Source organism: Tinamus guttatus, unplaced genomic scaffold (assembly GCF_059628265.1).
Source record: "Tinamus guttatus ecotype Peru unplaced genomic scaffold, ASM5962826v1 Tinamus_guttatus_pri_ptg000397l, whole genome shotgun sequence".
NCBI lineage: Eukaryota > Metazoa > Chordata > Aves > Tinamiformes > Tinamidae > Tinamus > Tinamus guttatus.
In genome coordinates, this window is record NW_028288931.1 from 2,106,971 (window position 1) to 2,133,080 (window position 26,110).

General features: G+C 51.4%; 1 protein-coding gene across 1 annotated transcript; it reads left to right on the plus strand.

The window, feature by feature from the left end:
• The first annotated feature begins 1,946 nt into the window (after positions 1-1,946).
• Positions 1,947-24,394, plus strand: GRHL3 (grainyhead like transcription factor 3). The gene is made up of 16 exons (XM_088531128.1): positions 1,947-2,392; positions 10,607-10,793; positions 11,393-11,454; positions 12,423-12,762; positions 13,081-13,160; positions 14,310-14,463; positions 15,131-15,242; positions 15,826-15,920; positions 17,599-17,757; positions 18,349-18,427; positions 18,827-18,960; positions 19,834-19,868; positions 20,357-20,445; positions 20,570-20,655; positions 21,502-21,566; positions 24,233-24,394. Exons 1-16 carry the CDS (start codon positions 2,376-2,378, stop codon positions 24,345-24,347), a joined length of 1,809 nt encoding a protein of 602 aa, XP_088387254.1. The 5' UTR covers positions 1,947-2,375; the 3' UTR covers positions 24,348-24,394.
• Positions 24,395-26,110: the final 1,716 nt, after the last annotated feature.

Genomic DNA, 26,110 nt, shown 5'->3' on the forward strand with positions numbered 1-26,110 from the left:
TGGAGTATAAATGAGAGAAAAAAAAAAAAGGTGGGAAAATAATAATTAAAAATACTGAAATCGCAATCAAAGGGATTGTCTAGGCCTGGAGGCCTCTTGGGTGCCGTAAAGCCTGCATTATCACAAGAAAGACGAGGTGCCCAGGAGAAGGGAAGAGCAGGGCGAGGGTGCTCCCCGCCTGGCAGTGCCACCTGCTCCCGTGTCACCCTCCTGGGGCGGGATCCCCACGGCAGGGAGTCCCTCGCGCTGTCACCTCGGGGCAGCTGGAGCTGGAGGCCGCCGTGAGCCCGGGCACCGCACGGGTTGCGTTTCGGCCAGGAGCAGTTTTATTCCTGGAGGCTGGGAGAGCGTCTCAGCGCCGCTGCTAAGCACACAGCTAATTGCATAAGGGACAAGGCTGTGTGCGTGGACGAGCTGGCCTGTTCCTGGCTGGCAAGGGCTCGCTGGCCTCTGCTGCAGCAAGATCCACCCAGAAAAAAAGAACTGGGTGCTGCATCAGTGAGAGTTTTGCCAAAAGCACTTTTAAGTATTATGTTTTGCCAAGAGAGGTGACCACAGCTGTCCTTTTGGAGTGAGTTTGCTCGCTCCAAATCCATGTTTCTGTCCTCGCTGCCAGATCTCCCTCGCTTCCCAGAGGGACCTCCTGCTTTCTGAGACGGACGCCAGCCGTGCTGAAGCGAGGTCGGAGCTGGTGGCAGCGAGCAGGACCAAGAGCCTGGTAAGCCCAGAGCAGCACTGGCTGCTCCCACCTCTGTCTGGGCTGTAGGGACAGAGCTGGGAGCCCAGGAGGGTTGGGTGATGCCCTAGGGGCACCTCTGCTGCCTGTCACTGCACCAGTGCAGAGGACAGATCCTCAGCACCCCAGCTCTGGGCAAGGTTTCCTTAACCTGGAGACGTAATAGGAGAAAGTCCCAGTGAGGCAGTGGCAGCTGCTGCTCTCCAGTGACCCATTGCATTGCTGCAGACCCTCCCTGGCTGCCTGGCACGTGGGCGACAGCCCTGCAGAGCCGAGGGCTGCCCTTGCTGGCTCCGCAGGGCTCGACCCTCGCGCGGCTCCGTGCGCGGCGCCGGCCGTGCTCCGAGTCAGCGTTGGAGCAGGAGCCGTGCGGACACGTGGGACGGGTGTCCTACCCTAACGAACGCGCTTTGTCTTCGCGTCCGCCTGCAGAGACTTGCCTTGTGCTGCCTGAGTGGGCTGGGAAGGTCCCTTGTCACCATGCTGGGAGAGCTGTGCTCGCTGCTCTGTAAAGGGAGACTTAAAAGTTTGCTCTTGTTTTCACCTGCTGCTGCAGGCAGCTGAGGGACAGCTCCAGTGAGTGAGACTGTGATGGGGAGAGAGAGAGTGGTGGAAGCCTCTCTTTTTCCCTTTGTTTTAAGGCTTGCACTAACTTGTCTTCTAAAATCCTCTCTTGCCTTCCAAATCCAGTCAACATGAGTCACCCACTGAGCCCATCCTTTGCCTTCTCATTGCAACACGGATGACAGAAACCATCTAACAGGAGGGCTTGAATCCATGATGAGTTTTGCTCTATTGCACAAATCTTTTCACTGTTTTCAGGTGAGTTGCTACAGAGCTCTCACCCGGGTGGTACTGGGGCAGCCGCTTCCCAGCGAGGTCCATTTGGGGGACCCGCCGCCCTCGGAGCAGCGTTCCCGTCGGCACCGCACGGGATGGCAGGATGAGCAGTGCCTGCAGGCTCGGCCCACAGACCTGTTCTCCTCACTCATCCAAGGCAATGGAGAGATCCCAGGAGCCAGTCTGTTTGCGGTGTGTCTTGGCAGCCCCCAGTCATATTTTATTAGAGAGGGGAAAAAAAAAATCTTTCTGGAATGAGCAGCTAAGAGAAGGTGAGAAAAGGGGGGGGAAAAAAAAAAGAGGAAACTTAAGAGGCACTTTTATTTTGCCTTAATTCATGCCTCTTTATACATGTATGCATTCATGTCTGTATATTTATTTATAAAGAAAGAGCAAAAGACAAATCAACCCCCAGCTTCTTAAAAATGACAGCTCTTTGGCATTGCTGCACATGAAACACATCCACCAAGCTGAAACTCATTATGCCGCAGATGAATAACCGAATCCACTCCTCTCTTTATCACATCTCCTTCCCCCCGAGGGCCTTTCTCTGCCTCCCCACCCTCGCGGCGCCGGCACGCAGAGGGTTACGGCTGCACCTGCTCCGTGTACCTGTCCCACGGCACCTGTGTCCGCAGCCAATCCGCGCCGCGCAGCCCGCCGACCTGTCAGCAAAACACCCGTGCGCGGAGCTCGCCATAAATCACACGCGGCGCAGGGAATGTCTGCACTGAGCAGGGACTAGCAGGGAGCAGCGTCGGGACGGGCCGCCTGCACGGAGCGGGGACCGGGGAGAAATATGTCTAATGAACTGGAGTGAGTAGTTTGGTTTGTTTCTTTTTCTTAACTTATTTACCCAGTCCTCTCCGTACGGAGGCTTACGTGTTTCTGCTGAGCTTGTGGAAGTATTTTGGGTTTGAATGACTTGGACTCCCTGGGTTCACCTGCGCGTCCAGCTGTTTACCAGTGGAAATGAAGAATGGGATGGGAACATTTTTTTATTTTTTATTTTATTTTATTTTATTCAGACTTTCTGCTCCTCGATGACCTGTTGTTGGTCCTCACAGGAGTCTCCTCATTATTGTCAAGAGGTTTTTAAACCACAATCCTATTTTTCCTCAGACTAAAGTTTGACACATGAAGTTTCCATCTCGAAGCAAACCTTGTTTGCCTTTATCCAACAAAACTCTAGCATATGCTACAGTGACCCTGTATTTATTTATTTATAGAAAATACCTTCCAAACTATTTATCAGTTTTGGTTAAATTTCTAGGTTTTTTGAAGTAAATGTTTTCAGATTATGATTTTATCAAGAAATTATAATTGATTGGAATTTATTCATTTTGATTATTTAAAAAAACAAAGCATTTTATTCATTTGTGCTTCTAATCTTGGGACTCCAGAATATTTTGGGCTCTGGATACTGATGACTATGGCTCTGTGCACCACGCCTTGTGCCTCTGGAAGGAAAGCAAAAGAGAAATGTTATATTGCTGTGACTTTAGGTAGCAAAAGCTAGAGGATTTTTGAACAATCGTATAAAAAAACATCGAATTATTGTATGAGTCCAGTCTTAGAAAGCTATTGAGCTATGTATTAAATACATATGCATATAATAAAATAGATTCAGAAGTGCTTGTTGATACTTGCACCTGAGTGTGGCTACGGTGCTTCCGAAGGTGTATTCGTACAGGAGAGCACGTACGTGCGTACTGGCCTGACAGAGTGTTGTGACAGCTAATCTCTTAATAATTAGGAGCCCTGAAGAGGTGCAGCACAAATTATTATTTTATATAAACACTGAATCCCTATGCTTGCTTCAGTTAGCAATCAAGGGCTGAAATTTTTGCTTTCTGAACTCTTTGGGTAATTTATAGTGTTTTTTGGGGTTTTTTTTTTGAATATACGCATTTATATAAGTTAGCATGAGGCCATGTGGTTTACTCTCAGAACGCTAAAGAGCGTTTTGTGTGTGTACAGAGCGTATTGCAGAATTAGATTGATGTATTCCTAATTATGGACTGGGGCATTATGTTACCTGATGAATTACATGCCTGCTTGCCTCTCTGCTTGCTAACGGACTGTTAACCCCTGTGCATGAGAAAGAGGGGATGGATGCAGGAGCATCCCCTTTGTGATTCCGGCTGATAAGGCTGCAGAGGTTGCTATCTCCTCTCCATCTTAGCAGGGACCTTTGCAGCTTTGTTGGGTTCTGTGCAGAGGTTAAAGGCTCTATGCAGCCAGCAGAGCCTTTCTGAGCAGCGGATGTTCCCCAAGACTTGAGGGCGCTTTTGGGGATCTCTGGAACTTCCACTTCAGGTCGCTAGTCCACAGCTGGCAAAAACTCATCTCCAGAGAGCAAGTTGGGTGTCCGAGCGGAGCGGGAAGGTGCCTGGTCGGAGGGGCGGGCGGGAATTGCGAGCCCTGCAGCAGAAGCCATTTAGGAGCACAATGGGCCTGGAGCACCCGAAATCTCCCCAGGGAGCAGCGATGGGAGATAAGGGAGCTGGGAACCTGGTGGGGGGGTACCAAAGGCATCACTGAACCAGAGAGACAGCCCTGGTGTTTCCCGGCCGGGAGAGGGGAAGGAGGAGGAGGAGGAGGATGCTGGAGAGCTGCAAAAGCAGCATCAGAGCAAGGGGGCTGTGGCAGGAGCTGTTCCTCATCACCGGGGACGGAGCAGCCCCTCCGGCCGCAGCAGAGGGAGAGGGTCCTCGGGAGCAGGATGGAGGATCCGATCGCCCGGCTGGGCCCCTCGGAGCCCCTCGGCAAGAGGGAGGGCGCGGGGAGGACGCGCGGAGCTGGTGGAGGGTGCCCAGACACGGCTGGTCTCACGGGAGCTGCGGTACCCGCCGCGTACCCTCCCGAAACGAAGGGAGGAACCAACCCCTCGTTTTCCTTTTTCTTCCCTTTTGCCCCTTTAATTTCGCAGAAAGGACTTGGGAAAAAGACTAGTGTGTCATGAGAGAACGAGGTGGTTTCATCTACTATAAAATATTCTAACTGATAATTTCCATAGTCTTCTATATTGAACTTATGTCTAACTCTGCAGTGCGTGGGCTTGAAAGAGTTAACCAAGAGTTACTCCCAATTGTGGTTTTGTGGTCGAAACCATGATCGCCAGAAGCAAATTTTTGTCATGCATAAGGTGTGTTATTAAAACTTGAGTTATGCTCCTGGTGAATGAAAAGTTAAAGCCCTTTTATAAAATCCTGGCAGTAAAGCACACAAGGGCTAACCATACTGAAACAAGGTACACTTTCAAGGGAGACGTGGGTTTTATTTTTTTAAGTTATGTAAAGAGAAAGAGAGATTTGTAAATTAAAGAAACAACAACCAAATAACTGCTATGCAATTCCCAACAAAGGAATAAAAGCTCTCTGAATAAACTCTAGACTCAAAGCGGAGATAAATCAACATTTACATAGTATCTCAGCTTTGATGCTGTGGGTCGCGTTTTCAGCTGATTGGGCCCTGGTGCCATCTCAGTGAAGTCTGCAGGACGGGGACAGCGCTGGGGATCCGCTCCCGCCCTGCTCCGGCGGCTGCTGGACTCCTCGATTCCCTAAAGTGTCTGTCCAAAAGCAGCTCCCATCGCACCTGTAAGCGCCTCGCTGCCCGTTCCTGGCGGGAATCCACGGATCCGTGTGTAACGTGTGCTCAAGGATGGCAAAGTCAACAGCTAAAGCGCACGAATCGGTGCAGTTCACTTAGGGGGTGGCTGTTAATCCTGTGTGGGTAACACGCTGGTTTCGGGAGCTGAGGAAGGTGGTGCCTTGTTTGCTGTTACCCCTTCAGGAGTTGGACGCTGCTGGCCGCTAGCTGTGGTTATGGCAAGGGGGGTACTGAACACCTGAACCTACATCAGACCTTTTCCTAACGTGTTCCGGACCAGGAAGGAGGAAAGGACAGGTGACACTTCCCAAGAGACTTGGCTCCTGGGTGCCAGCCACCTGCCTATGTCAAGTTTTAGTTTCTTTTCATTGCTCTTTGCCATCCGGGCTGGGAAGGTTGTTCCCAGGACATGGGTTGTTTAATAGGATTAAACCTAGAATGGGATGAATTGGGGTTATTGGGCAAGTACAGTATTGGGAAGATGTTGTGAAATTTTGGATAGTCAGAGGATACACTTGAAGCCAAGTGTGGTATGGAAGATCCTGGTTGGCCAAGCTGAAAAGTCCCTCCAGAGTGGGATGAAAGAGGAAAACAAAAAAGAGGGAGAGGACTCGAGGCGAAAGGATGGAGGAGATGTTCAGAAGGGAAATACTCAGACAAAAAAGCAAGGTAGGAGCAGAAAGGAGAGAGCTCCATAGAGCCGAGCAGACCCTCTCTGCTGGTGCAGCAGCTCCCCGCGTCGGACGAGGATGGTCCGAAAGGGCAGAGCAACCGGCACCGGGGCGTGCGGCTCGTGCGGGGCGTCCTGCCCTGCCACACGCTTCCTGTAGCCTCTTGGGCAACTGGCCCTAGGATTCATCTCCCCCACCTTCAGCAAGCTGCAGCCCAGGTGTGGGCTTTGTCAGGCGTCTGCGTTTCCTCTGCAGCAACGGGAAGAGATAAGCACGGCCAGAAAGTCTTTCATCCCTGCTGAAACGGGTGCGTCGCGTTGTGCCGTTGGCGGCACGTAGGAAGCCTGGGAGTCAGCGCCGCCGGAGCAGGCGTTAGGTGAGGTTAATGGGAGTCTCTGCTCCTCGGGATTTCTTAAATGAGCGCTGAGGTTCACGCGGAGATGCCGAACTCCAGAGATAGTCCCAGCGTTCAGTCTGTTATCACAGCATCCTCCGGTGGGTTGTGATGAGGGAAGTCGTTCTGATCGTAGGTCTGGTAGAACTGGGTTGTGATTTGCTTCTTAAAGCTGTGGAGTCACGCGCTTAGAGGAGAATTAAAAATAAAATAACAAATAGCTAGCTTATTGGATGTGGAAGTGGGGGAAAATCACCCATAAGCATTCATAATAATAATAATAATAAAAGCAGCTAAATTCTTAAATTTCAGAGATATGAAGCTATTCTCATCCTGTGTGATCTTTCTCATGGCACTCAGGACTTCGAGCTTCAATGCAGTTTGTACGTTGTGTGTTGGGGAAGATGAAGGTTTGTGCTCATGAATACATGCACACATAACGTGTCTTTATCTGTCCTGTGAAAATGAGAATGAGAAAGCAAAAGTTTAGAGCAGGATTTCAGAGTGCCAAAGAAGAGCAGATGCTCAGCCAGAGGTGCTGTGAGGGACCTGGTTTTTTGGTGTTCCCCCTTTTGAAGGTAGATCACCCTGACACTTAGGACTCTGTTTCCTGAATTGCAATCTTTCTTGTAATATGTTATAGTAGGCAAAAAAAGGACACTGAAGGTAGAATCATTCATGAAATACCACAGTCATATGGGTGGATACATCAAAGATGTTATCAGGAAAAGCCCCAAAGTGGCTCATGAGCTTGTGGCATCACTCGGCACTGAATCGGCCCATGGACGAGGCAGGGACCGTTCCCCTGCTGGCACGGCATAGCGGGGCCTGTCCCCATCCCGTGCCATCTAGGCCAGACCTCCCGTGATTCCTCTGTGTGTTTATTAGATAATTCTTTCTGTAACTTCTTTTTCTTCCTGGTCCTGGACTTCTGGCTATGCGGGTGGGCCTGGGAACAGGGATTTGCTGATGGCTGCGCTGCTGCTTTCTCTTCGGATGTGCTTATTAGTGAGACTTGCAGAAATGGGGTAAAATAGGAATTCAGCTCAGAAACTTGTATTTAGTGAATAGGCCACGCTGGGGAATGCTGTCCTTCCTTGGCCAGGGAGCCTGGTTTACGGGCTGCCTTCTCTGTCCCATAAGGCAGTCCTGGTAAATGCTGCGCTTTCCTCATCCTGCTGTCTTGAGTGCGGATTCCATCCCCTGCTCCTGGTAAGAGGCTCTTGGGGAACATCGGGGAGCGCAATGTGTGAAACCGGAGCTATCGACAGCACCCGGGTGAATGATCCAGTTCATCTCCGGGGTCCCTGCAGCCGGGGGTCTATTGGCTTTGAATCCCCGTTGCTGGTGGCTCTGGGTGCTCTGTGCTGTTGACTGCGATGTGACTCGGTGGCCGTCGGCAGCTGGTGTGACTCGTGTTTAGCTTGGAGACCTGATTGCTAACGGGAAAGAGAACAGAGAGAAACAGCACAAAGCTCCAAGGCGGCAAAACCGCCCCCTGAAACCCACCAAAACGCGAAGGGTGACGGGGGTTTCTTTCCTGCTCAGGTGATCTCCCCACCTAGACCCCTCGGGCAAATTCTCCTGCTCCGGAGTGTTTATTCATCATCAAGAGGCCGCTGTTTTGGTAGACTTGGCAAGTAGATAGGGGAAACAGAGACTGGGTGGGATGCAGCGGGGAGAGGGGCTGGGATCACCTTGCGTCGGATCCGGAGCTGTTTAGAAACAAATAGGCTGCTCCCTCCCGGTGCCGGCGCCGAGCGGGAAGGGCGGCCGCGGGTCCTCACATCTGCACCAAGGCTGCCTGCAAGGGGACTGTGTCCACCCCTGTGTGGAGCAGGGGCTTGGCAAGCAGGGAATAGAGCGTGGAAAAGGCAATGGAAGCGAAGTTCGTACGTGCTTGGATCGGGATTTGGATGTCCCTTTCCCTCTGCTTTCCAAGGTTGCTAATGCTGCGTTGGAGGGAGGCCGGGTGTAGAGGCAAAGGGACGGGAGGCCGCGCTGGAGCTGCGCGCGCCGAGAGGCTCCCAAGGGTCCCGGGGGCTCTCGCAGCCGCTGGCCTCCTCGCATCGTCCCCGCAGCGCGGCCCGGCCCTGCGGACGGGGCTCCGAGCGGCGCGGAGTGGCGAAGGGAGCTCGGGAACTCTGCAAAAGCAGTAAGCCTATAAATACAGATCCCCCAAGCGTCACCTTGTCCGAGTCCTCAGCTGCATCCATCACCACCGGCTCCGTGGGGCTGACGCAGCTCCCAGATGCCAGAGGAGGCCCACGGACTCGCAAGGACTCAGTGGTTTCTAAGCAATCCTGGCTGCCAACTGTTGCCCTCAGAGTATCTCGCTGGTGTAGCCTGAAATGCAGCTGCCGGGACTGCCTGTCCCTCCTTTCTGCCAGAGGTTGTTCCTCCCTATCAGGAGCAGCACCTCTGTGTTATAATTTCTGATCTTCTACGCTCCTGAGCTCTTTGTTGCTCATCCCACCCCAGCGTGTTTATCTCCGCTGATTCCAAGCGATAGGAGCCGAGTCTCACCCCGAGAGCAAGCGGCGCTGCCGCCTCTCCTTCCTTGAGAAGATGGGATTGAGAAGGGGTGAGGATTCCTGTCCAGACAGGAGCGAACAGCCCATCGCCAAGTCGACAGCAGTGAAACCTGAGTCACGGCGCTCGCCCGCCTCGGAGACGGCACCGACGGGGAGGGAGGGCTGCGTGAGAAACGCTAAAGACAACGAAACTCCGCGGGCACCTGGGGAGGTTTCGTGCGCGGGGCGAGACGGGCGCTCGCGCGTCGGGCCGGCGCGAGGCGGGAGCGGAGCGAGCTCATCCGGGAGCGGATAACGTGGAAGGAGCCGCTCCGGGAAGGCTCCGGGCTCTCCCTGGGGGAGCTGGGCCCCCTTGGTCATCCTGAGCCTGTTCCTGTCCATCACCAGCCGTGACGGCCTCCCCGCAGGGCAGCTCGGTCCACCCGGTTGTGCCCAGTGGTAACGGGGGTTTCGATGGGACCAGGCTCCTTTGGGAAGGAATTCCTGCTCTCCGAGGGATTCACCGAGCGGTCTGGGCAGGGCTCGTTGCAGAAGGATGGAGAGCGGCTCCCGAGCAGGAGCAGCAGCAGTTACTCATGCCAGGAAGCGTCTTCTCCCCTATAGCAGTTGTTCCTGAAATTCCAAGGCAATTCCTATACCATTTGTTTCCATAAATAGAGAAAACATTCTGATTCTGGTAGTTGTGGGTATTTAGGAAAATCTTCTTTCACATATATTTTTTTAAACCTTTTCCACTCATGAACGCTGATCTGCCCTTCCAGGAGCTTTCCATTTTGTGAGGAAAAAAAAAAAAAAATTCGTCCAAAAAGCAACTCATTTTTGTCCACAGAGCAACCCATTTTTGTCCACAAGGCTTTTTTTTTTTTTTTTTTTTAATGATGAATGGCGTGACATTCATCTGCTGTGGTGACACCGTGTTCCTGCGGCCGATGGACGTGCCGGGAGTGCGGCCGCTGACTCAGGCTGTCCTCGGAGCAGGGTGAACCTGAGCAGGGAGCACGCAGGGAGCGAGCGGGGCTGCTTCTGTGCTGCTGCTAGCGTGATTTGCAGGAGGAAACGAAGAGCAACGTTGGGGTAATTGGGTGTCTGATAGTTTATTAACATAAGGTGGAAAGGCCCAGAGAAAGTGCCAGGCAGGGCGTTATTTTGGTGTGCTGCTTCTTGGCACGCGTGGGCCCGTGAGCCTCACCGCTGTCGGGTACTTTTGTGGTGGAAGGGAGGGTGTTGCGAGCTGCCTGTCTACTTCCTTCTGAATGAAATCATGTAGAAATGTTTGGGGGGAAATAAAAAAAAAACAGAATTAAAATTTAAAAGCTTTGACTACAGCAAGGGAAAATGGCAGGGTTTGGTTTCACCTGGCTGGGTCAAGTTCTCAAAAATACTGAGTAAACATTTATATTTGTGGGCTGCTCTGGTCTTTAGCTCAAAATTCAAATAATACATTTGCAAAGTTTTTATTCTCTTTTTGTATTGGAGGCCCTGAGCAGCCTTGCCACCCAGTGTGGGCCCTGGCAGCGGGCACTTGCTGAGGAAGGAGCTTTTCCAGATGATGCTCTGGGGCTTTGCATCCTTCAGGCTGCAGGAGAGGAGCAGAGACTCTGAACAGCCCCATCCAGGGAGGCTCTGGTCTAATTCTGTAGGTAGCTGAAGGCAGAAGAATTAGGGATGAGAAATCATGGACTCCAGAGAGACTTGGAAGCAGCCCTTCTCCATTCCATTCGTGCCTTGGGGAAGCCCTGTGCGTGTCCATCGGGATGGCATGGAAGCTACTGTGCAAAATTAGTTTCCTTCATGCTCTGTTTTCTCTTTGGCTCAGCTTTAGATCTGTGCGTCTGATGAAGAATGATACAATGAACTTCCAGAAATTCTCTTACACCAGTGAAGATGAAGCCTGGAAAACCTACCTGGAGAACCCGCTGACGGCAGCCACCAAGGCTATGATGAGGGTGAACGGAGATGATGACAGTGTGGCCGCCCTCAGCCTGCTCTACGACTACTACATGGTAGGTTCCCGTTGGGGCTGGGCACCTTGTCCTAGAGGAGAAGGTGCAGGGACGTCGTGTGCTGCTGAGCCACCGCCGAGCCCTTCACGTCACTGTCCAGGAGCTGCTCCTCATAACCCCTCCGGGCACGAGAGAGCCACATCCCACAGAGGGAAACAGCACGGGCTGGAAAACTGAAGCCAAGAGTCTCGGGCTGGCTTTTTGTACCCCAGACTGGAGTGTTTTTAGAGACAAGGTGCTTGTAGACCAGAGCAGCTCTATTTTTCCAGTGCTGTGGTCAGAGGAGTTTCCATTTAGCAGTGAGGGAAGCCATTAGGACTGGTGTTCCCCATATATCTGGGCACTTTGGAAAATCCTTCCCAGAAAGAGCTGGTGTGACTGCCAGAGGCCACCCCGGGAATCTGTGGCAGAGCCAGGAAGACGGCCCAGGTCTCCCATGTCCTCAGCTGGTGTTTATTATTCACCCTGTATTTTATTATTCACCCTGTATTTTATCTGTGAGGCTTCTCTTGCCACACAGACGAGGCTAATTTTGCCTCTGTTTTCTGTGCCTAAAATATGACAATAAACAAACCCTTTTTTTTCCTGCCTTGTTCCAGGTCCCAAAGGAAAAGAGGATTCTTCCATCTGGAATGATGGGACGCAATGAGCTAGGAAAGAGGTTAGCTTCATTTTTTGCTCTCTGTAGCTGTCTAATTCTCCTGCAGCTGCTTGCATGCGCGATGGGTCTCTTTGCTTGCATAAAATAGACATCAAAGCACAGTGTTATTACCAACAACAGTAGTGGTTATTAACCCTCAGACATATATTAAAATTCTTTAGGCCAGATCCCAAGCAGGTATAAATTGAGCTATACCCATTTGCACAACGGAGGATCTCTCGAGCTGTGTTCGGAAGAGCTGCACTGATTTACAGAAGCTGAATGATTTCCCTTTATTTTCCACTTTTGACACTGGGAGAGAAAAAAAGGGATTAAGGATTGGCAGTGAGAAGGGAATGACCAAGTCCTCTACCATTCACCAGGCTGCTGAGTTCCAGTTGCTTCCAGTCTCTCGAGATTCTCTTCCAGTGACTCTTATTTGTCCTTTGAGGTTTTCAGAAAATTAACTATGAAATTAATGGCTCATTTACCACTACGAATTCAGTTCCCCTTCCTGGATGCTCTGCACTTTGGCAACCTTTTCTGATTGCCTGTTTTTAGCTGCTGGACAGAATAAGCCTCTTGAATGGTAGCTCATTTTTTCATCATGAGTATGATAACTGAGATATCATAGCATGATAGGAACTTCTCCAAGAACTTAGTTTGCTGCCTTTGCCAATAAAACACACATTACTTCGAGAAATACCAGAATGCCCTGGCGAGAGGGGAGAAAACTGCTCAGCTTACTCATGATCCTGTAATCTTTTCCTGCTGCTCCGAGTGTTTAATAACCTAAGCAAAGAAAAGCTGCACTTAGTCCCGGGGTTTGCAGCCCCAGACTAGGTCTAAGCCGTGTTCTCTGCTCCCATGTGAGCATCCCCTACGTGCCGGGCTCCTGCCACGGCGCTGGGGTGAGTGCCTGGATCTGCACCCTGAGGCCTGTTGTTGTCCGTGCTCTGCCCTGCTCTGAGACGGGCCCGTTTCTCCAGCAGGCACTGCCACGGCGTGGAGTACGAGCCGGAGCTCGCGTCCTTCGACGGCTCGGCCCATCTCATGAAGCTCCTGTCTGAAAACGTCTCCGTGAGCCAAGATTATTGCGAGCCGCAGAAGAAGAACGGCCTGAGCCTCGAAGGCCTCGCCGCGTCGCACAAGGCAGCCTTGCTGCCCCCGGGCACCAGCAAGCTGGACGCTGCCCCGGACAACTACATGGTGCCCCCAGGGGACGTGTACGACAGCGGCTCCCTCAACTCCCTCTTCGAGCCCATCCCCGTGGCGCCACCGCAGCAGAGGTGGCAGCCGGACAGCACTTTCAAGGAGGATCCCCAGGAGGTCAGGGCTGCTCGGGGCTGCGGGGCGGCCGCGCGGCCGAGGGGACGGCGCGTGGAGCCCTCTCTAGCGCGGGGCTTGCTCATGCTGCTCAGTGGAAGCTTTGCTTTTGCCTTAGAAGCTTGAAGCAATTCAACTGAATTAGTGTGGGCTTTGTTTGTTTGTTTTGGTGTTTTTACATTGATTTTGGAGGTGGGATCAGGCTTTGAACTGAGGCTCCTTGTTTTAGCAGAGCCAGTGTTGTGAATCGCCAGGAAAAAGGTGGATGGGCAAAGCAGTGTAAGATCCTGCTTTTGACTGTTCTGTCTCCCTTTCCTGCAGTCGCTGCTCTTCAGTGACATCCTCAAGCCCCCGCCAGAGCCACCTTGCCCTGAGAGTTACACTGCTGACGGTGTTAAGAGGTAACTGCCAGTCCATGGTCCCTGGGTTTCCAGCCAGAGAAAAGGAAGGTGACAATAGAACTGGGTGAAGAGCAACCTCCTCGCGATCTAAGGAGGTTCTTACCTTGGGTTTAGCCCTGTTGTTCAGTCAGCATTAATGCACGAAGGTGCCACTGCTTGTCATTCCTGAAACACCTCCCACCTTCTGTTTGCCTCCCGAGTCACCTGATTGCGTGAGTCAGCTGGGAGACGTGGGCATTTTCACAGCGCAGCTCAACGTTCCTTGGCCAGAGACGTTCTGTTTGCTGTTTACTCACGCAGAGGAGGCCGCTGCCTCCCCTGGCCAAGCATCGCTTCAGGGCTGGCATCACAGGACAGGACAAAGAGATGGGTTGGTGACTAAACGGGAAGGCCGTGATGTTCAGGGGCTGTGTACAGGCTTGTGTACAGGTGACGGCTTGCCCGGGATCCTCGCACAAGAGAGGAGCTTGAGCTGCATCCCTGTGGTTGGAGTGCAGGGCCCAGGGACTGCCCAAGTGCAGAGCGTCCTGAAAATCAGCCCTGGGATTCAGTTGCAGCAGTTAGGCCTTCTTCTGTTTAAGGCTACATCTCATCTCTACAATCTTATTTTTCTGTAATCTTTAATCTTAATGAAGACTAAAGCTGCTGCCCACCAGACAGAGAGTTTGAAAAGCTGGGCTTCTAAATCTGCTTGTAGCTGCCTAACTGAACAGGCAGGTGTCCTGCAGCTCCTCTTGTTTCTAGACTAGGACTCAGTCCCCCTGGATCAGCCATTTATGGAATTTGGAGATAGCTAGTTTTAAAAGTCTCATCACCGGTACCCATTTTTATTTGTTATGGTTCAGGCTGTGTGTTGTGCAAAGGTTCTGTAGCCCTCTACAGAAGAAAACCGGTTAGAAAAATGTATGGGGATTTGCAAGCCATAAACACAAATAGGGTAAAATGAGGATAGCAGAGAACTGCTGTTCCACAGGGTGCTGGGAGGATCAGTGTGTTCTGCACTGCAGGCAGCTTGGTCACAACAGCAGGGTGCTGTGTGATGGGGAGCAGAGAGATTCCTGCGTGTGCAGTATCTGTGACCTGCAGGGATGGAGACTTCTCTGACTCTGGCTTGTCCTCACTCACCCTTCTCTCTTTGTTCCATGCAAGTGACTTTGAATACACCCTGGGGTCTCCCAAAGCAATTCACATCAAATCTGGGGACTCTCCCATGGCCTACCTCAACAAGGGACAGTTCTACCCCATCACGCTGCGGACAGCCGGAGACAGCAAATGTTTACACTTGTCTTCAAATAAAGTGAAGGTAAGAGACGAGCTGACAGTTTTGCTGACACACGCTACAGTCAGACACGGAGCAATTGTGCTGGCCTGGGAACAGAGCGAGGGCTTTGTGGCTCATGATGGCTTAAAGCAATGGCCGGGATGGATTCGCTCCCAGCAGGCTAATCCCCTGCTGCAAAGCAAAAGCCTTCGCCCAGTCTGGCCGTTTGAAACCTCCTAGTTGGGTCAGGGGTGCACAAAGGGCCTCCCTAGCTCATGGCTGGGAGGGGGTCCCGGTGGGAAGAGTTTGGAGCTGGAGAAAGGAGCCTCTGTCCTGTTCCTGGGATAGGTAGCCAGGCCCCAAGATCAGCTGAGCTTGAGTTCCCAGCAAGGAACCCTAGTCCTCCAATCCTGAGGTATGTTAGGGGCTAGACTTTAGTCCTGTCCAGAGTTGCAGGATTCCTGAACCTTTGCATGTCTGGGAGACCTTGGAATGGCTGGAAGAGCTTTTAGGCTGTGCCAGCCTAACAGCTGCTGAAATTCTGCTGATATCCCCACCAGTGCAGGAGATGTCAGCAGAGTTGCAGCAGGCATTAACACGTGCAGTAAAACGTGGACAGTGACACCAGGCTTGGGGGCAAGGGGCGCCGAGAGCCCCCAGCACCGATCTGCTGCACGTACTGACACGGGCTATCCTGGCTGTGTTACAGAGTGTTGTGATGATCGTGTTTGACAACGAGAAGATCCCCACGGAGCAGCTCAAGTTCTGGAAGCACTGGCATTCCCGCCAGCCCACGGCCAAGCAGAGAGTCATCGACGTCGGTATGGAGCGGGGCCCTCTGATCCCAATGGCTGGGTGGGGTTGCCAGCTTTTAGCACCAGTTCACTGCGTTTCCAGCACATGGGAACAGTTGCTGCTCCAGAATCTGGCCTGGGGGAAAGCAGGGAGGAGCAGGCTGATCTGCTCCCTTCAGATCCTTTCTGTCTGAGGAGCTTTCGAGGGTTTTAAGTGGTGATTACCTGTCTAGGGACACGCTGTAGGAACTCAAGGTACGTCAGTATGTTAAAACAGGCCAGACAAAGATTTTGTGTCTGGCTGAGCCCCTCGCCCTGCACCTCCCTGTGCAGAGCAGAGCTCGTGTTTGAATTTAGAAGCAATCTAAAGTACTGACTTTGCCTACAACAACTACTCAAACATCAGTCACCAGCCAAGATCCTTGAGGCATTCCTGGCCTATCCCCTACGTGCACACACAAAGATTTATCCCATGGCATTGATGATGACCTCTATTTCATTGCATTAGCTTTAAGAGTCGGTGACCATCAGGCTCTGGGGGAGTGCAAAGCCTAGGTAATGTAATCACTTTTGCAGCCAAAATATAAACTGCCTCTTCCTTGCTTTTCAGCTGATTGTAAAGAAAACTTCAACACGGTGCAGAACATTGAGGAGTTGGCCTACAACGCGCTGTCCTTCGTGTGGAACGTCCACGAGGAAGCAAAGGTAGGACCTGCTTGCAGCAGGGAAATGGAAAGCTCTTCCTCCTGCAGCAAAATCGCTGCCTTGTTTCCAGTGGCTCAGACACACTCCCCCTTTCTCAGCTGAAAGGCAGCGAGAGCAGAAATCCAAACAGGGCCATTCCCGTGGCCTCACGGAGTGTTTGTCTGCCACGACAGCGGGGAAGGACACCGTGCTCCTCTGTGTGCTTAAGCTTTGCCATTAGCTAATAACTATTCTGACTACACCTGAGCGTGGCTCAGATATGTTTTTCTAGTGCTGATGGATAACTCCAAAGAAAGCCTTTTGCAGCAGCCAGCCTAGATCAGGGCTCCACAGACATGTAGGTGAAGCCTATTTAAATAAACCAGAGCTCAGGGAACAAAGACTCTCCCTTAAAAGGCAGCATTTTGATGCAGAAATGACTGACCACCCTTTTGAAGCGTGTGTGATGTGGAAGGGAGCCAGACGGGTCACAAGATCCCTTTTGACCTTAAAGTCTACAAAAACCTGTATCAACATCTTTCCTGCATAGAGATGGAAGAGTTCTGCTGTTTCTTCTGCATCTCTTCAGTCTCTTGTTGGCACTTTGTTATCCACTGTGGATTGAAAGGAGCATATAAGATGAAGGAATCAAGAGGGAAAAAAAAAAGGCAAAAAATCCAGTGTCTCTGAAACTGGCAGCTTGGGAAAACTTTGGTTTGCTTTGGGATCTCAATAAGCCCTTCTTTTAGCCCAAAGGCGACCTTGGTCTTTTACAACCCAAGAGGTTAACAAATGTCTTTAAGGCAAAGTTGTCAGAAATGGAAATATGTCAGGTATGTGGCAAGCCCTCGGGGGCACCTCAGCCAAACTGGATTTAACTCTTAGCGAAACCCTGTGCGTGCACTGGCCTGGGGCTGGTAAAGGTGAGACCTGAGAGAGCTGCCAGGGCTGGGAGCCGCGACAGGAGGGGTCAGGTATTTGGCTCGTCTGTAGCACCTGCTACTTCTCTTCTTGTAATTAAACTTCACACCACAGTTAAGTGGTTTCTTTTCTATATTTAGGCACTGACTAGATCTGACACTAGATTTCAGGGCTGAAATCCTGAGCTGAAGCCCTGCTGAGGGAGTTGTGTGAGACTTGCCAGGTGTGAATCTGTCCTCAGAGAGTCCAATGGAAATTTCATGGTCACACAAGTGACTTTGGAGATACAATGCAAATCCTGTCTGTGCTCAGCTCTTTTTCAGAAGTTCCCACTAGAGATAACTCCATTCTGGTGATAAAGGAGCACAGGATGAATCCTTATTTAACTAACAGCAATGATCTGTAATTCCTGAGGCCTAGCCTGGCCCTCCTCCGTTGCTCCAGGCTATTGCTGTGAGAGTCTCTTGTTCAAATGGAAGATGAGAAGCATCAGCAGGAACAGCTCCAGGGTGACTTTGCATCTTGTCCGAAGCTGATGGGAGCGGGTAGCCCCTGAGTTTGTAGCGAGCACGAGGTTCTCAGAGACATAACAGGCTGCATAGGAAGGAGCTGTCCGTGCAAACTGTTTGTCCTGCAGTGGGTGAGGAGGGAAGCATGGTTAGGGAAGGTCGGGAGGACATCTCCGGAGCTGCTTTGATCCAGCTCCCTGCTTTCGCTGCTGTTCGAGGCTCGTGTTCACAGCCCCCCAAAGCTGTATCCATCTCTGCTCTTACTGCAGGTATTTATTGGGGTGAATTGCTTGAGCACTGACTTCTCCTCCCAGAAGGGAGTGAAAGGGGTCCCGCTGAACCTCCAGATCGACACGTACGACTGCGGCAACGGAACCAGCCAGCTGGTGCATCGCGCCGTCTGCCAGATCAAGATATTCTGCGATAAGGTAGAACGTCTCTCCCACCAGGCTGCCCAAGAGGAATTTTAAACTGGTGGCCACCAACTCCAGGAGGAAGGACTGGAGCACCCAGAGGACAGGCCTGAGCAACAGAGGCCGTTCAGACCCCTCAAATGGGATGGGACAGCTGGGATGTCCTTGCATTGCTGAGCCCTTTATAGCACAGAGTCCTTAGGATGTTTTCCCCTTATCTGACTTGCTTAGGATTGTGCCTTGTAATAAATTCTCTAATTCTGACAAGTTTTTAAATAATAGTGGAGATGAGAACCTCCTTAGAGGTCCTTCCCCAGACTCAGATATCTTCCTGTGGGAAATTTCTTCTGGCTGTTTTCATCTGCACTTTTGAATTTTAGAAAGCATGGGGTTTTTGTTTTGGTTTGGTTTTTACTATATAAACATCGGTTCAAATTTATCTCCTTTTGCTGGATGGCTTGTAGGAGGCCTCTAAAATGAAGTTTCCTTTAATAAAGGCTGCCTTTACCCTTCATGTGCCAATAATTAGGAAGGTCAATAAATGTTCTCTTGCTAGTGCTGCAGTAGAACTATGAGTGTCCTAAGCTTTTCTCATCTTTCCCCCAGGGAGCAGAGAGGAAAATGCGGGATGATGAACGGAAGCAGTTCAGAAGGAAAGGAAAATGCCTGGACTCCAATAACAACGGTCAGTGCTAGCGGCTGTTGCTGCTCCAGAGTGTGTCCCTTACCCGTCCCTCACTGCCACGAGGTCAGGCCCCGAGCGTTGCTATTCCTGGTGAAATTGGTGTGTCCAGCAGGTCCTTGCCTGGTCTCCTGCTGAGACTCTCCGAGCACTTAATTAGTATTAACAAACCTTCCTCAATGCTGGAGCCTTGGCAGAGCCTTCCTTAGTGGAGAGCATTTGGCAAGCCTTAATTCTCAGGCTCTGCTGGGTCCTGTCTTTTTTCTAGTATTTCTGCTGGGAAGTTTTGGACAGGCCCCTTTCCCCTCTCCGTGTACAGTCACCTCTTAAAGCTCTGGGTCAGAGCAGTGTGAAGTGACAGGTGCCACCTGAACTGTGATGAACCGGATTTTCCATCTGTAGGTCTGAAAGGCTGTTTACTGTCCGGCTTCAGAGGAAATGAAATCACGTTCCTGAGGCCAGAAACTGACCTTGAAACCCAGCCCGTCCTCTTTATCCCCAATGTCCATTTTTCAAACCTGCAGAGATGTGGCACGGTAAGTCCCTCCCCAAAACAACCAGCCAGTGCCCTCATCTACCTGATGTCTCCATCGTTTCCAAACTGATCGACCCCCCAGACATGGCTTCTGTTGTGCAAAAAATACAAAACCAAATCACAGATCTCTTGTGAAAATCTTGCAAATTCGAAGACATAGCTGTCAAGAGGAACCTAGATGATCTTGCAAGTCATGGGCAAGATACCTTTTAAAGATTCCTTCCTGACAGATATTTCTGTGGTTTGCAAGTGTCATCTGCAGCTTCCACAATGGACTGAAGTGGTAGAAAAGCATTGACAGAAAGTGAACTACAGAAAAATGCAGCTGTAGCAGTCCCCCGTGTGGGGACCGTCCCTCACTTCCCTTGAGCCTGAGGAAATCTAGACGCCTTCAGAGCTCATCAGTGTTTCCAAGAAAACTCCACTGCAGCCTGTTAAAAAGGGTTAAAAAAATATCCATGACAAGACTGTGGCATCCTATTGCAGTGTCTGCTGAATGGAGCAGCAAAAACAGGGAATAAAATAATTGAGTTTGCACCCAGAGAACTCTCTGAGAAACTGTTTGTTCTTATCACAAGCAGGTTATGTGATTTGACCTGTTTTGGGGTCTAGCTAGATGCGTGTCCAGGACTCTGCTAGATGGAGCTGGAGAGTCTAGATTAGATTCTCTATATTAGTTTTCATTTAATCCAAGAAACTTGTGTAGAGGTTTGGGTTTAATTATGTTGTCTAGGAAAAATAATAGACTGGGAGGAGGGGAATCACAAAAAATGACTAATTGACCAAATTTGCAAGAATAGGAGAAACCCGCGTTGCCCCCCACCAGCTTCACTGTCACACAGTGATAATGTGCAATGTTTCCTTTCTTTCCAAGGTGCTCCCTCCTGCTGTTCCCAACACGGCAAACAGGTAAGGATGCGGCAGTTTGTGTTTCTCTTCTCTCAGCTGTTTGTTCTCTTTGGGCATGTTACAGCTGTTTGATGCCTTCATGGTCAAAATAGGTGTTAAATGTAGAATGGACTCGGGGGTTCAAAAGCCCAGACATGTTTCTTACCAGCGAGCTGCTCCACCATGAGTCTGCCCAGCTGTTCATATGGAAACAAAGTTTAAATGGAAAAAAAGGGGGATCACAGGATAGTTACTGAAAGGCTCAAGTAAGCAGGGGCAGGTAGATCTATAAAAGAAAATAGAATAAAGTGGAAATGCAGTGGGGAGATACAGGAAGGCAGGAAGCTGACAGGCCGAGCTGCAGCTCTGGTAGATAACTGCTCATAATCACAGAACCTATAAATAATTGCTGGACATTTGTTGGAATAATTCACTGTTCAATTGCTGGAACTATTTTGTTTGCTACTAATGTTCTGTCCTCACGGGAGTATCCTATTGCCTTTGCTCAGGTTGCCCCTAAAGAGGAACGGTGCCTCATTCTCTGATGACTTTGACCCGATACCTCCAAAACAAACCAAGGAAGAAGATCCCCAAAGAGGTAACCCCCGGGGCTGGAACTCTTCCTGAAAGGGGTGCCAAGAAATCTTGGATCTTGACTTAGACAAACCAAACCATTCTGAAACAGAGAGCCCTGAATCAGAGCTGTGCTTTCTTGCTTTCAGTCCTGCTGTACGTGCGGAGGGAGTCAGAGGAGGTATTTGATGCTCTCATGCTGAAGACACCAGACCTCCAAGGCCTCAGAACTGCTGTAAGTATTTTATTTTTTTTTCCTCTGGAATTCCCTGCTGTTGTGGTGGAGGAGCACACAGACATATTTCTGTGATGATTATCAGCAGCATCCCTGATAACCCACCTGTCTTTGGGGATTACTGGGAAGGAAACAAGCAATAAACCTCCAAGATCTGGAGTGGCCTTTTGTGGCCTTTACAAACTTTTAAAAACGGAGCTTGAAAAATGTCAGTCCTGAGGATTCTTTGCCACCTTTTTCCTCTGTCATCCCTCACTACAGAGACACAAAAACCTCTATCGAAAATGCTGTGAAGAAAATGCAAAACTCTGCTGCCATCCAGGCTTCCTCAGCCCGTGACTCTGCTAGCCCAGGAGGCTGCTGCAGGAGGCCTTTGTGCATCACTTAAAGCCCCCAAAGCAGCTGTGGTCAGATAGAAACAGAGCAGATTCAGGCACTTCCCGTAGGATTTTGTCTCCCCTTTCGATGCAACGTTGAATGAAAAGCTTAAACACCCTCTGTATCCAACAGCTCAAAGTGTCAAGACCCAAATAAGCTGGGAAATGTGAGAAGCAAAATAAAGATAATTCCTCAAGGTTTTCTGCTCTGGCAGTCAGAAGGAGGAACAAGGCCAAGTTGAAGCCTACCCTGGCTGCCTGCAAGACCCAGACATGTTCGAATTAGCCTGTTCAGGCCGTTGCTTTGGCCTTTTTCTCTTTAGAAAAAAAGGAGGGAGAATCCTTATACCCTTTGCTGAATGTTATCTGAATACCCTTGGTTCAATGTTGTCTTTGAGATTTTCTTTTTTTTTTTTTGGTAGGAATTTTATTTTACAAGTGCAAAAAACTACCATGTTTTCTCTTGCAGATATCAGAAAAATATGGGCTGCCTGAAGAAAGCATTTATAAAGTCTACAAAAAATGCAAAAGAGGGTAAGCTAATCTTTCATCTGCTTTTATGCTGTGCTTTTAAAACCCCATTCTCTTTGGTACCCTGCCATGGGCTGAAATAGCATTTTAACAAGATAATAAAAAGTAAAACCATGTGAGGTCTCTCCCATTTGCAGCAATAAAACTCTGATCTCTCTGGGCTTTAAAGATTTGGGATAATGCTTGTTTGTATTATATTTATTCGGAGTGTAGTCTCCCAAGGCGAGGAAGCAGGATGAAGGAGGAATTGTTTGGGTAGTTTAATGCATGATCCCTTGTGTCTCCGTCTGAAAGCCGGCGGTTATAGAGAACTTACCTCCCCGATGACAATAAGATATCACTGTTTGCTCCCTGAAACCCATTGCCTGGGTGTTCCTGGGCTTTGCGTGGCCCAGGATGAGACCTCCCTGGCCAGATGGGCAGCCCCGTTATGGACAAGGTGGGATCTGAAGGGGGAGTCTCGGTTTCCAGCTTTGCCATCCCATCTGCTGGCCTCTTCTCACTGGCTTTGGGAGGGGAGATGTTCACATCAAGAGCGCTTTCCCTCTGCCCAAGTGCTCTGGTATTCCTGGTCTGGAAAGCTGTGGTCCTTGGCCTGTGTGGTGAAACACTCACTGGACACACAGAATACACGAAAATAACCTGAGCAGCCCGTGAGGTGCTGCTGAGGTGGGCACGGTGCACGGCGGGCGCTGGGGAAGCTCCCAGTAAAACATCTGATCTCCCGGTGGTGCCGGGCAGTGGATGATCCCTGAGGATCACCCCGTGGCTGCGAGGGAACGTGCTGGTTCGCACAAACCAAGGAGCAGCCACGGAGCCTTCAGCGACCTTGATGTGGAGCCACTCGGTGCTCACAGAAATGCTTTGCAGGCTGCAGGGGAGTCGACCCCGTCTCTCTCAGCAAGGCCGATGCAAAGGGAAAGCCTCAAAGTCCCAAGCTCATTTTCGTGAGGCTAAATCCAGAGTCCTCCTTGCAGAGCAAGATGCCACCGAGCTCTGCAAGCACCGGTGCTGCCTGGGACATGAACTTGTTCCTGGCCCTGCTCCAGGCTTTGCGCATGGTGAGAGGCAGGCGGAGCGGCCAGGCTGGTGGCAGGTCCTGCGTCACCCGTCCCCGCTGTAACGAGGCACAGGAGGCCGCGACGGACGTCCTGGGAAGCTGAGGGTCTGAAGCGGAGCTGACAACGCTGTGAGAAATCCTAAAGCTCCTCCGATGGGATCTTCCAGTTTATTTGGTGTTGCCCTAACTTAACCCCCATGGAAGTTAGGCTGGTGTTTCAGTGGGAGTGGGGCTAGAAGGTGGCCTGGAGGCAGCTGCAGGGCGGGAAGGGGAGAGCAGGTGGTTTCATTTCCACGTTCACTGCTGCAGCCTCGGCCGTGTTGGCTGTGCTGGAGCATCGAGGTGGCCGTCACACGTCCCCAGACCGTCCCTGGTCATGGCTGCTCCCCAGCATCTCTCACTTGGGCTGGAGCTTTCCGAGCCACCGTGCCCAGCAGGCCAGACCCGAGCATGGATGAACCTGCAGGTGGACCAGGAAGTGGCAGCGCTTCAGGGCAGGGGCCACCTCGGCTTTGTTTTGCTCGGGTTTTGCTCATTACTTGATCTGATAAGCGGTGAATGTTGGATAACGACCGGGAGGCAGAGCAGGCAGGTGTCCTCTACATCACTTCTCCGAAATGGAGGCAAAGAGACATCTCATCCAGGCAATACCTGGAAATTGGATCAAATATTTTGACAACTAGATTACAACAAAAGCTAGACTTGATGCTGTGGGTTACTGCTGAAGATGCAAACTTTTATCCAATCTGCTAGATTGCAGATCTAGCTGCAATACTGTTTCCTGCTCTCCCAGATTTCATTTTCCTTTAAATAATTCTATCCTATTGCTCCACCTTCACAATCCTGTCCTGATAATTACAGCTTGAGGGCTAGATCTTCATCTGCTGTAAACCAGTGAAGCCGAGTGGCACTGCCTGGTTTGAGGGCAGGTGAGGACTGACCATCCCCATGGGCTTTGTTAGTGCCGTGTCCTCATCCCGGTGAACTTAGTCTCAGGGTGACTCAAGAGCAGTAATAAGTAATTTCATGTCTTGGTGAGGTTTGGTTGGGAAAAAACAACACAGGGCTTGGATTCCTCATCAACCCTCTCTGTGGTTGAGAAATCGCGCGGTCGCAAGAGGCACCGACTCCCCCGGCTTCCTGCGCCCGGATGGTTGGAGATAGGAGGGTTGTCCCGGAGCCGCCCGCCCGCGCCGGCCTCGCTGCCTCCCCAGGGCCCTGGTCGGAGCAGCCGGAGGATCTGGGGAAAAGGCAGGTTCCTGGGGGGATCGGAGCGCGTCCCCAGAGGGACAATGGGCCCCTCTCCGGGCCGGAGGAACCTCCTTGTCCTCCTCTTGTTCTCGCTCTTGGCTTCTGCAGCGTCGTCCAGTTAATGCGATCGCCCCGTTAGTGACCCCAGCAGGAAGCTGCAGGGGATGAGCTTTCTGCAAAGACAATTTGTTCTCTTTGTTTCCTCAAACAGTTATAGATTCCACCTGTGATTTATGGAAGCACGGTGGGGGGGTGGGAAACAGCCCCGTCACTTCCCTGAAATGAGGAGGCCCGGCCCGAGCTGCTCCGCGAGCCTGAGCTGCACCAGGTCTGACCCAGCCTCTTCCTTCTCCCGCAGGATCCTGGTGAACATGGACAACAACATCATCCAGCACTACAGCAACCACATGGCCTTTCTCCTAGACATGGTGGAAGCCGAGGACAAGGTCCAGGTCATCCTCAAGGAGCTATAAGGAGCCACAGGCAGCACTTACTGGGACTTCTCTCGAAGCCGGCAAGTTTGATCCAACCGAGCTCAGCCTCAGCTCGTAGCCTCTACTTGAATCCACTGCCCCCGGGAAGACCCCGGCCACGCGGTGCCGGGCCGGAGACTGCTGGGAAGATCTAGCGATGTGAACATGAACTTCTCTCTGTTGAGTTTATTATTATTATTTTTTATTCTATTTTATTTTATTCCCCTCTGGCAATGGCCTGACCTCCTGTTTCCCTGCTGGGATCGCAGCTGGGCTACCCCGGCTGCCGGGGGACTCTCTGCTCGCCGTTTGCCTTGGCCATGACGCTCCAGCCGTCGGCCTTGGCTTCCTCCCACGCCGTCAGTCATGCAGAACCCTCACACCATTTCCAGGGGGGCTGAGCCCAGCTCCGAGCACCTCTCTCTCCACAGAGATTTTCACAGATCCATTGAAAACTCGCTGTTGAACGGACACTGCCTGCTCCTGTGCCCCCCACCCTGCCATATCGCTCACTGTAAATACCATGAAGGCCTCCCTAACCCTTGTTTATACATTTCTGATGTATTGTTCCTTTTGTATTTTATATATGTTTAAATATGCATTGTTTTATATTTGACTCAGTACGGTGACACAGAGCATTTCAAACACAGGCTGCTTCACATTTCTCCGTGAACTCCTTTTGTAACTGTGTTGTTGGATTTGTCGTTTTGGATATTCCGTAGCAATAAAGGTTCAAAGACGGAACGCGAAGGGCGTTCGCCCGGCGTGGAGCTGCGGCGGGGACGGGCTCAGGCTGGCAGGGAGGCGACCCCAGCAGCACAGCAGGGGCTCGCGGCTCTTCTGGATTTACCTTCCTCGGCTTGGGGGCCTTTTAAACAAGTCAAGGAAAAAAAATCCTGTTTTCCTTCTGCTATTGGGAGCCCAGCTCAGCCTTTATGTTGGGGAGAGGCAGTGTCAGCCGAGGGCCGGCTCCGTACCCTGGCAGGGCCACGGGCTGCACCCGCTGCCGCCCCTGCCTGCACGAACCAGGGCAGATGCTGCCCGAGGGCCTCCCGGCTCACGCGGCCGCGCACCGGGATTGCTCCTAAACCAGGGCTGATCCTCTGCCGGGTCACGGTCACCTTCCCTCTTCCTTCCTGTGTCCCTCTCGCATCCCGAGTTCCTCACAGCTGCTGCCTCTCGCCTGCCGGGGGCTTCACCCGCCTGTCCCCTGTGCTCAAAGTCGTCTGCAGCTGCTTCCCATTAGCTAAAAGATCCCCAAGGCCGGGGCCTTGACTCTCTCTCTCATCTTTTAACCCCTGAGACCTGAGGACTTCTCTCCTGCCTCCTCTTGCGCTTCGCCCTGTGCTTTCCCCAGCGGTGTTTGCTGTGAGCAGTAACTGAGATGAGCTCTGCTCCTACCAGACAGAGGGATTGAAGTTCCGAAGTGCGTCAGGTTGGTGCGTTGCAGGTTACCTCAGCGTTGTTATCATCATGAGAAGGGCCTCCGAGATGAAGCTCAGATAAATCCAGAGATTTATCAGCCTTGGGAGATCTCTCCCGGTGCTCTGCCCGGCCGCTTGCCTTCATTTCGCTGACTCGCTCTTCAGCAGAATTTCTGATTCAGAGCGTTCGCTCCACGAGGCTGCGCTCGCAGCTCCCTTGCGGCCTCGTTTCACTGCAGTTCAAAAAAGCGTGCCCAGAATCCCCCAAACTGGCCCTGCCTTTTGAGCCCCTGGCAGGGCCGGTGGCTCTGAGCCCTGCAGGTGCTTCCAGCGGCTGCT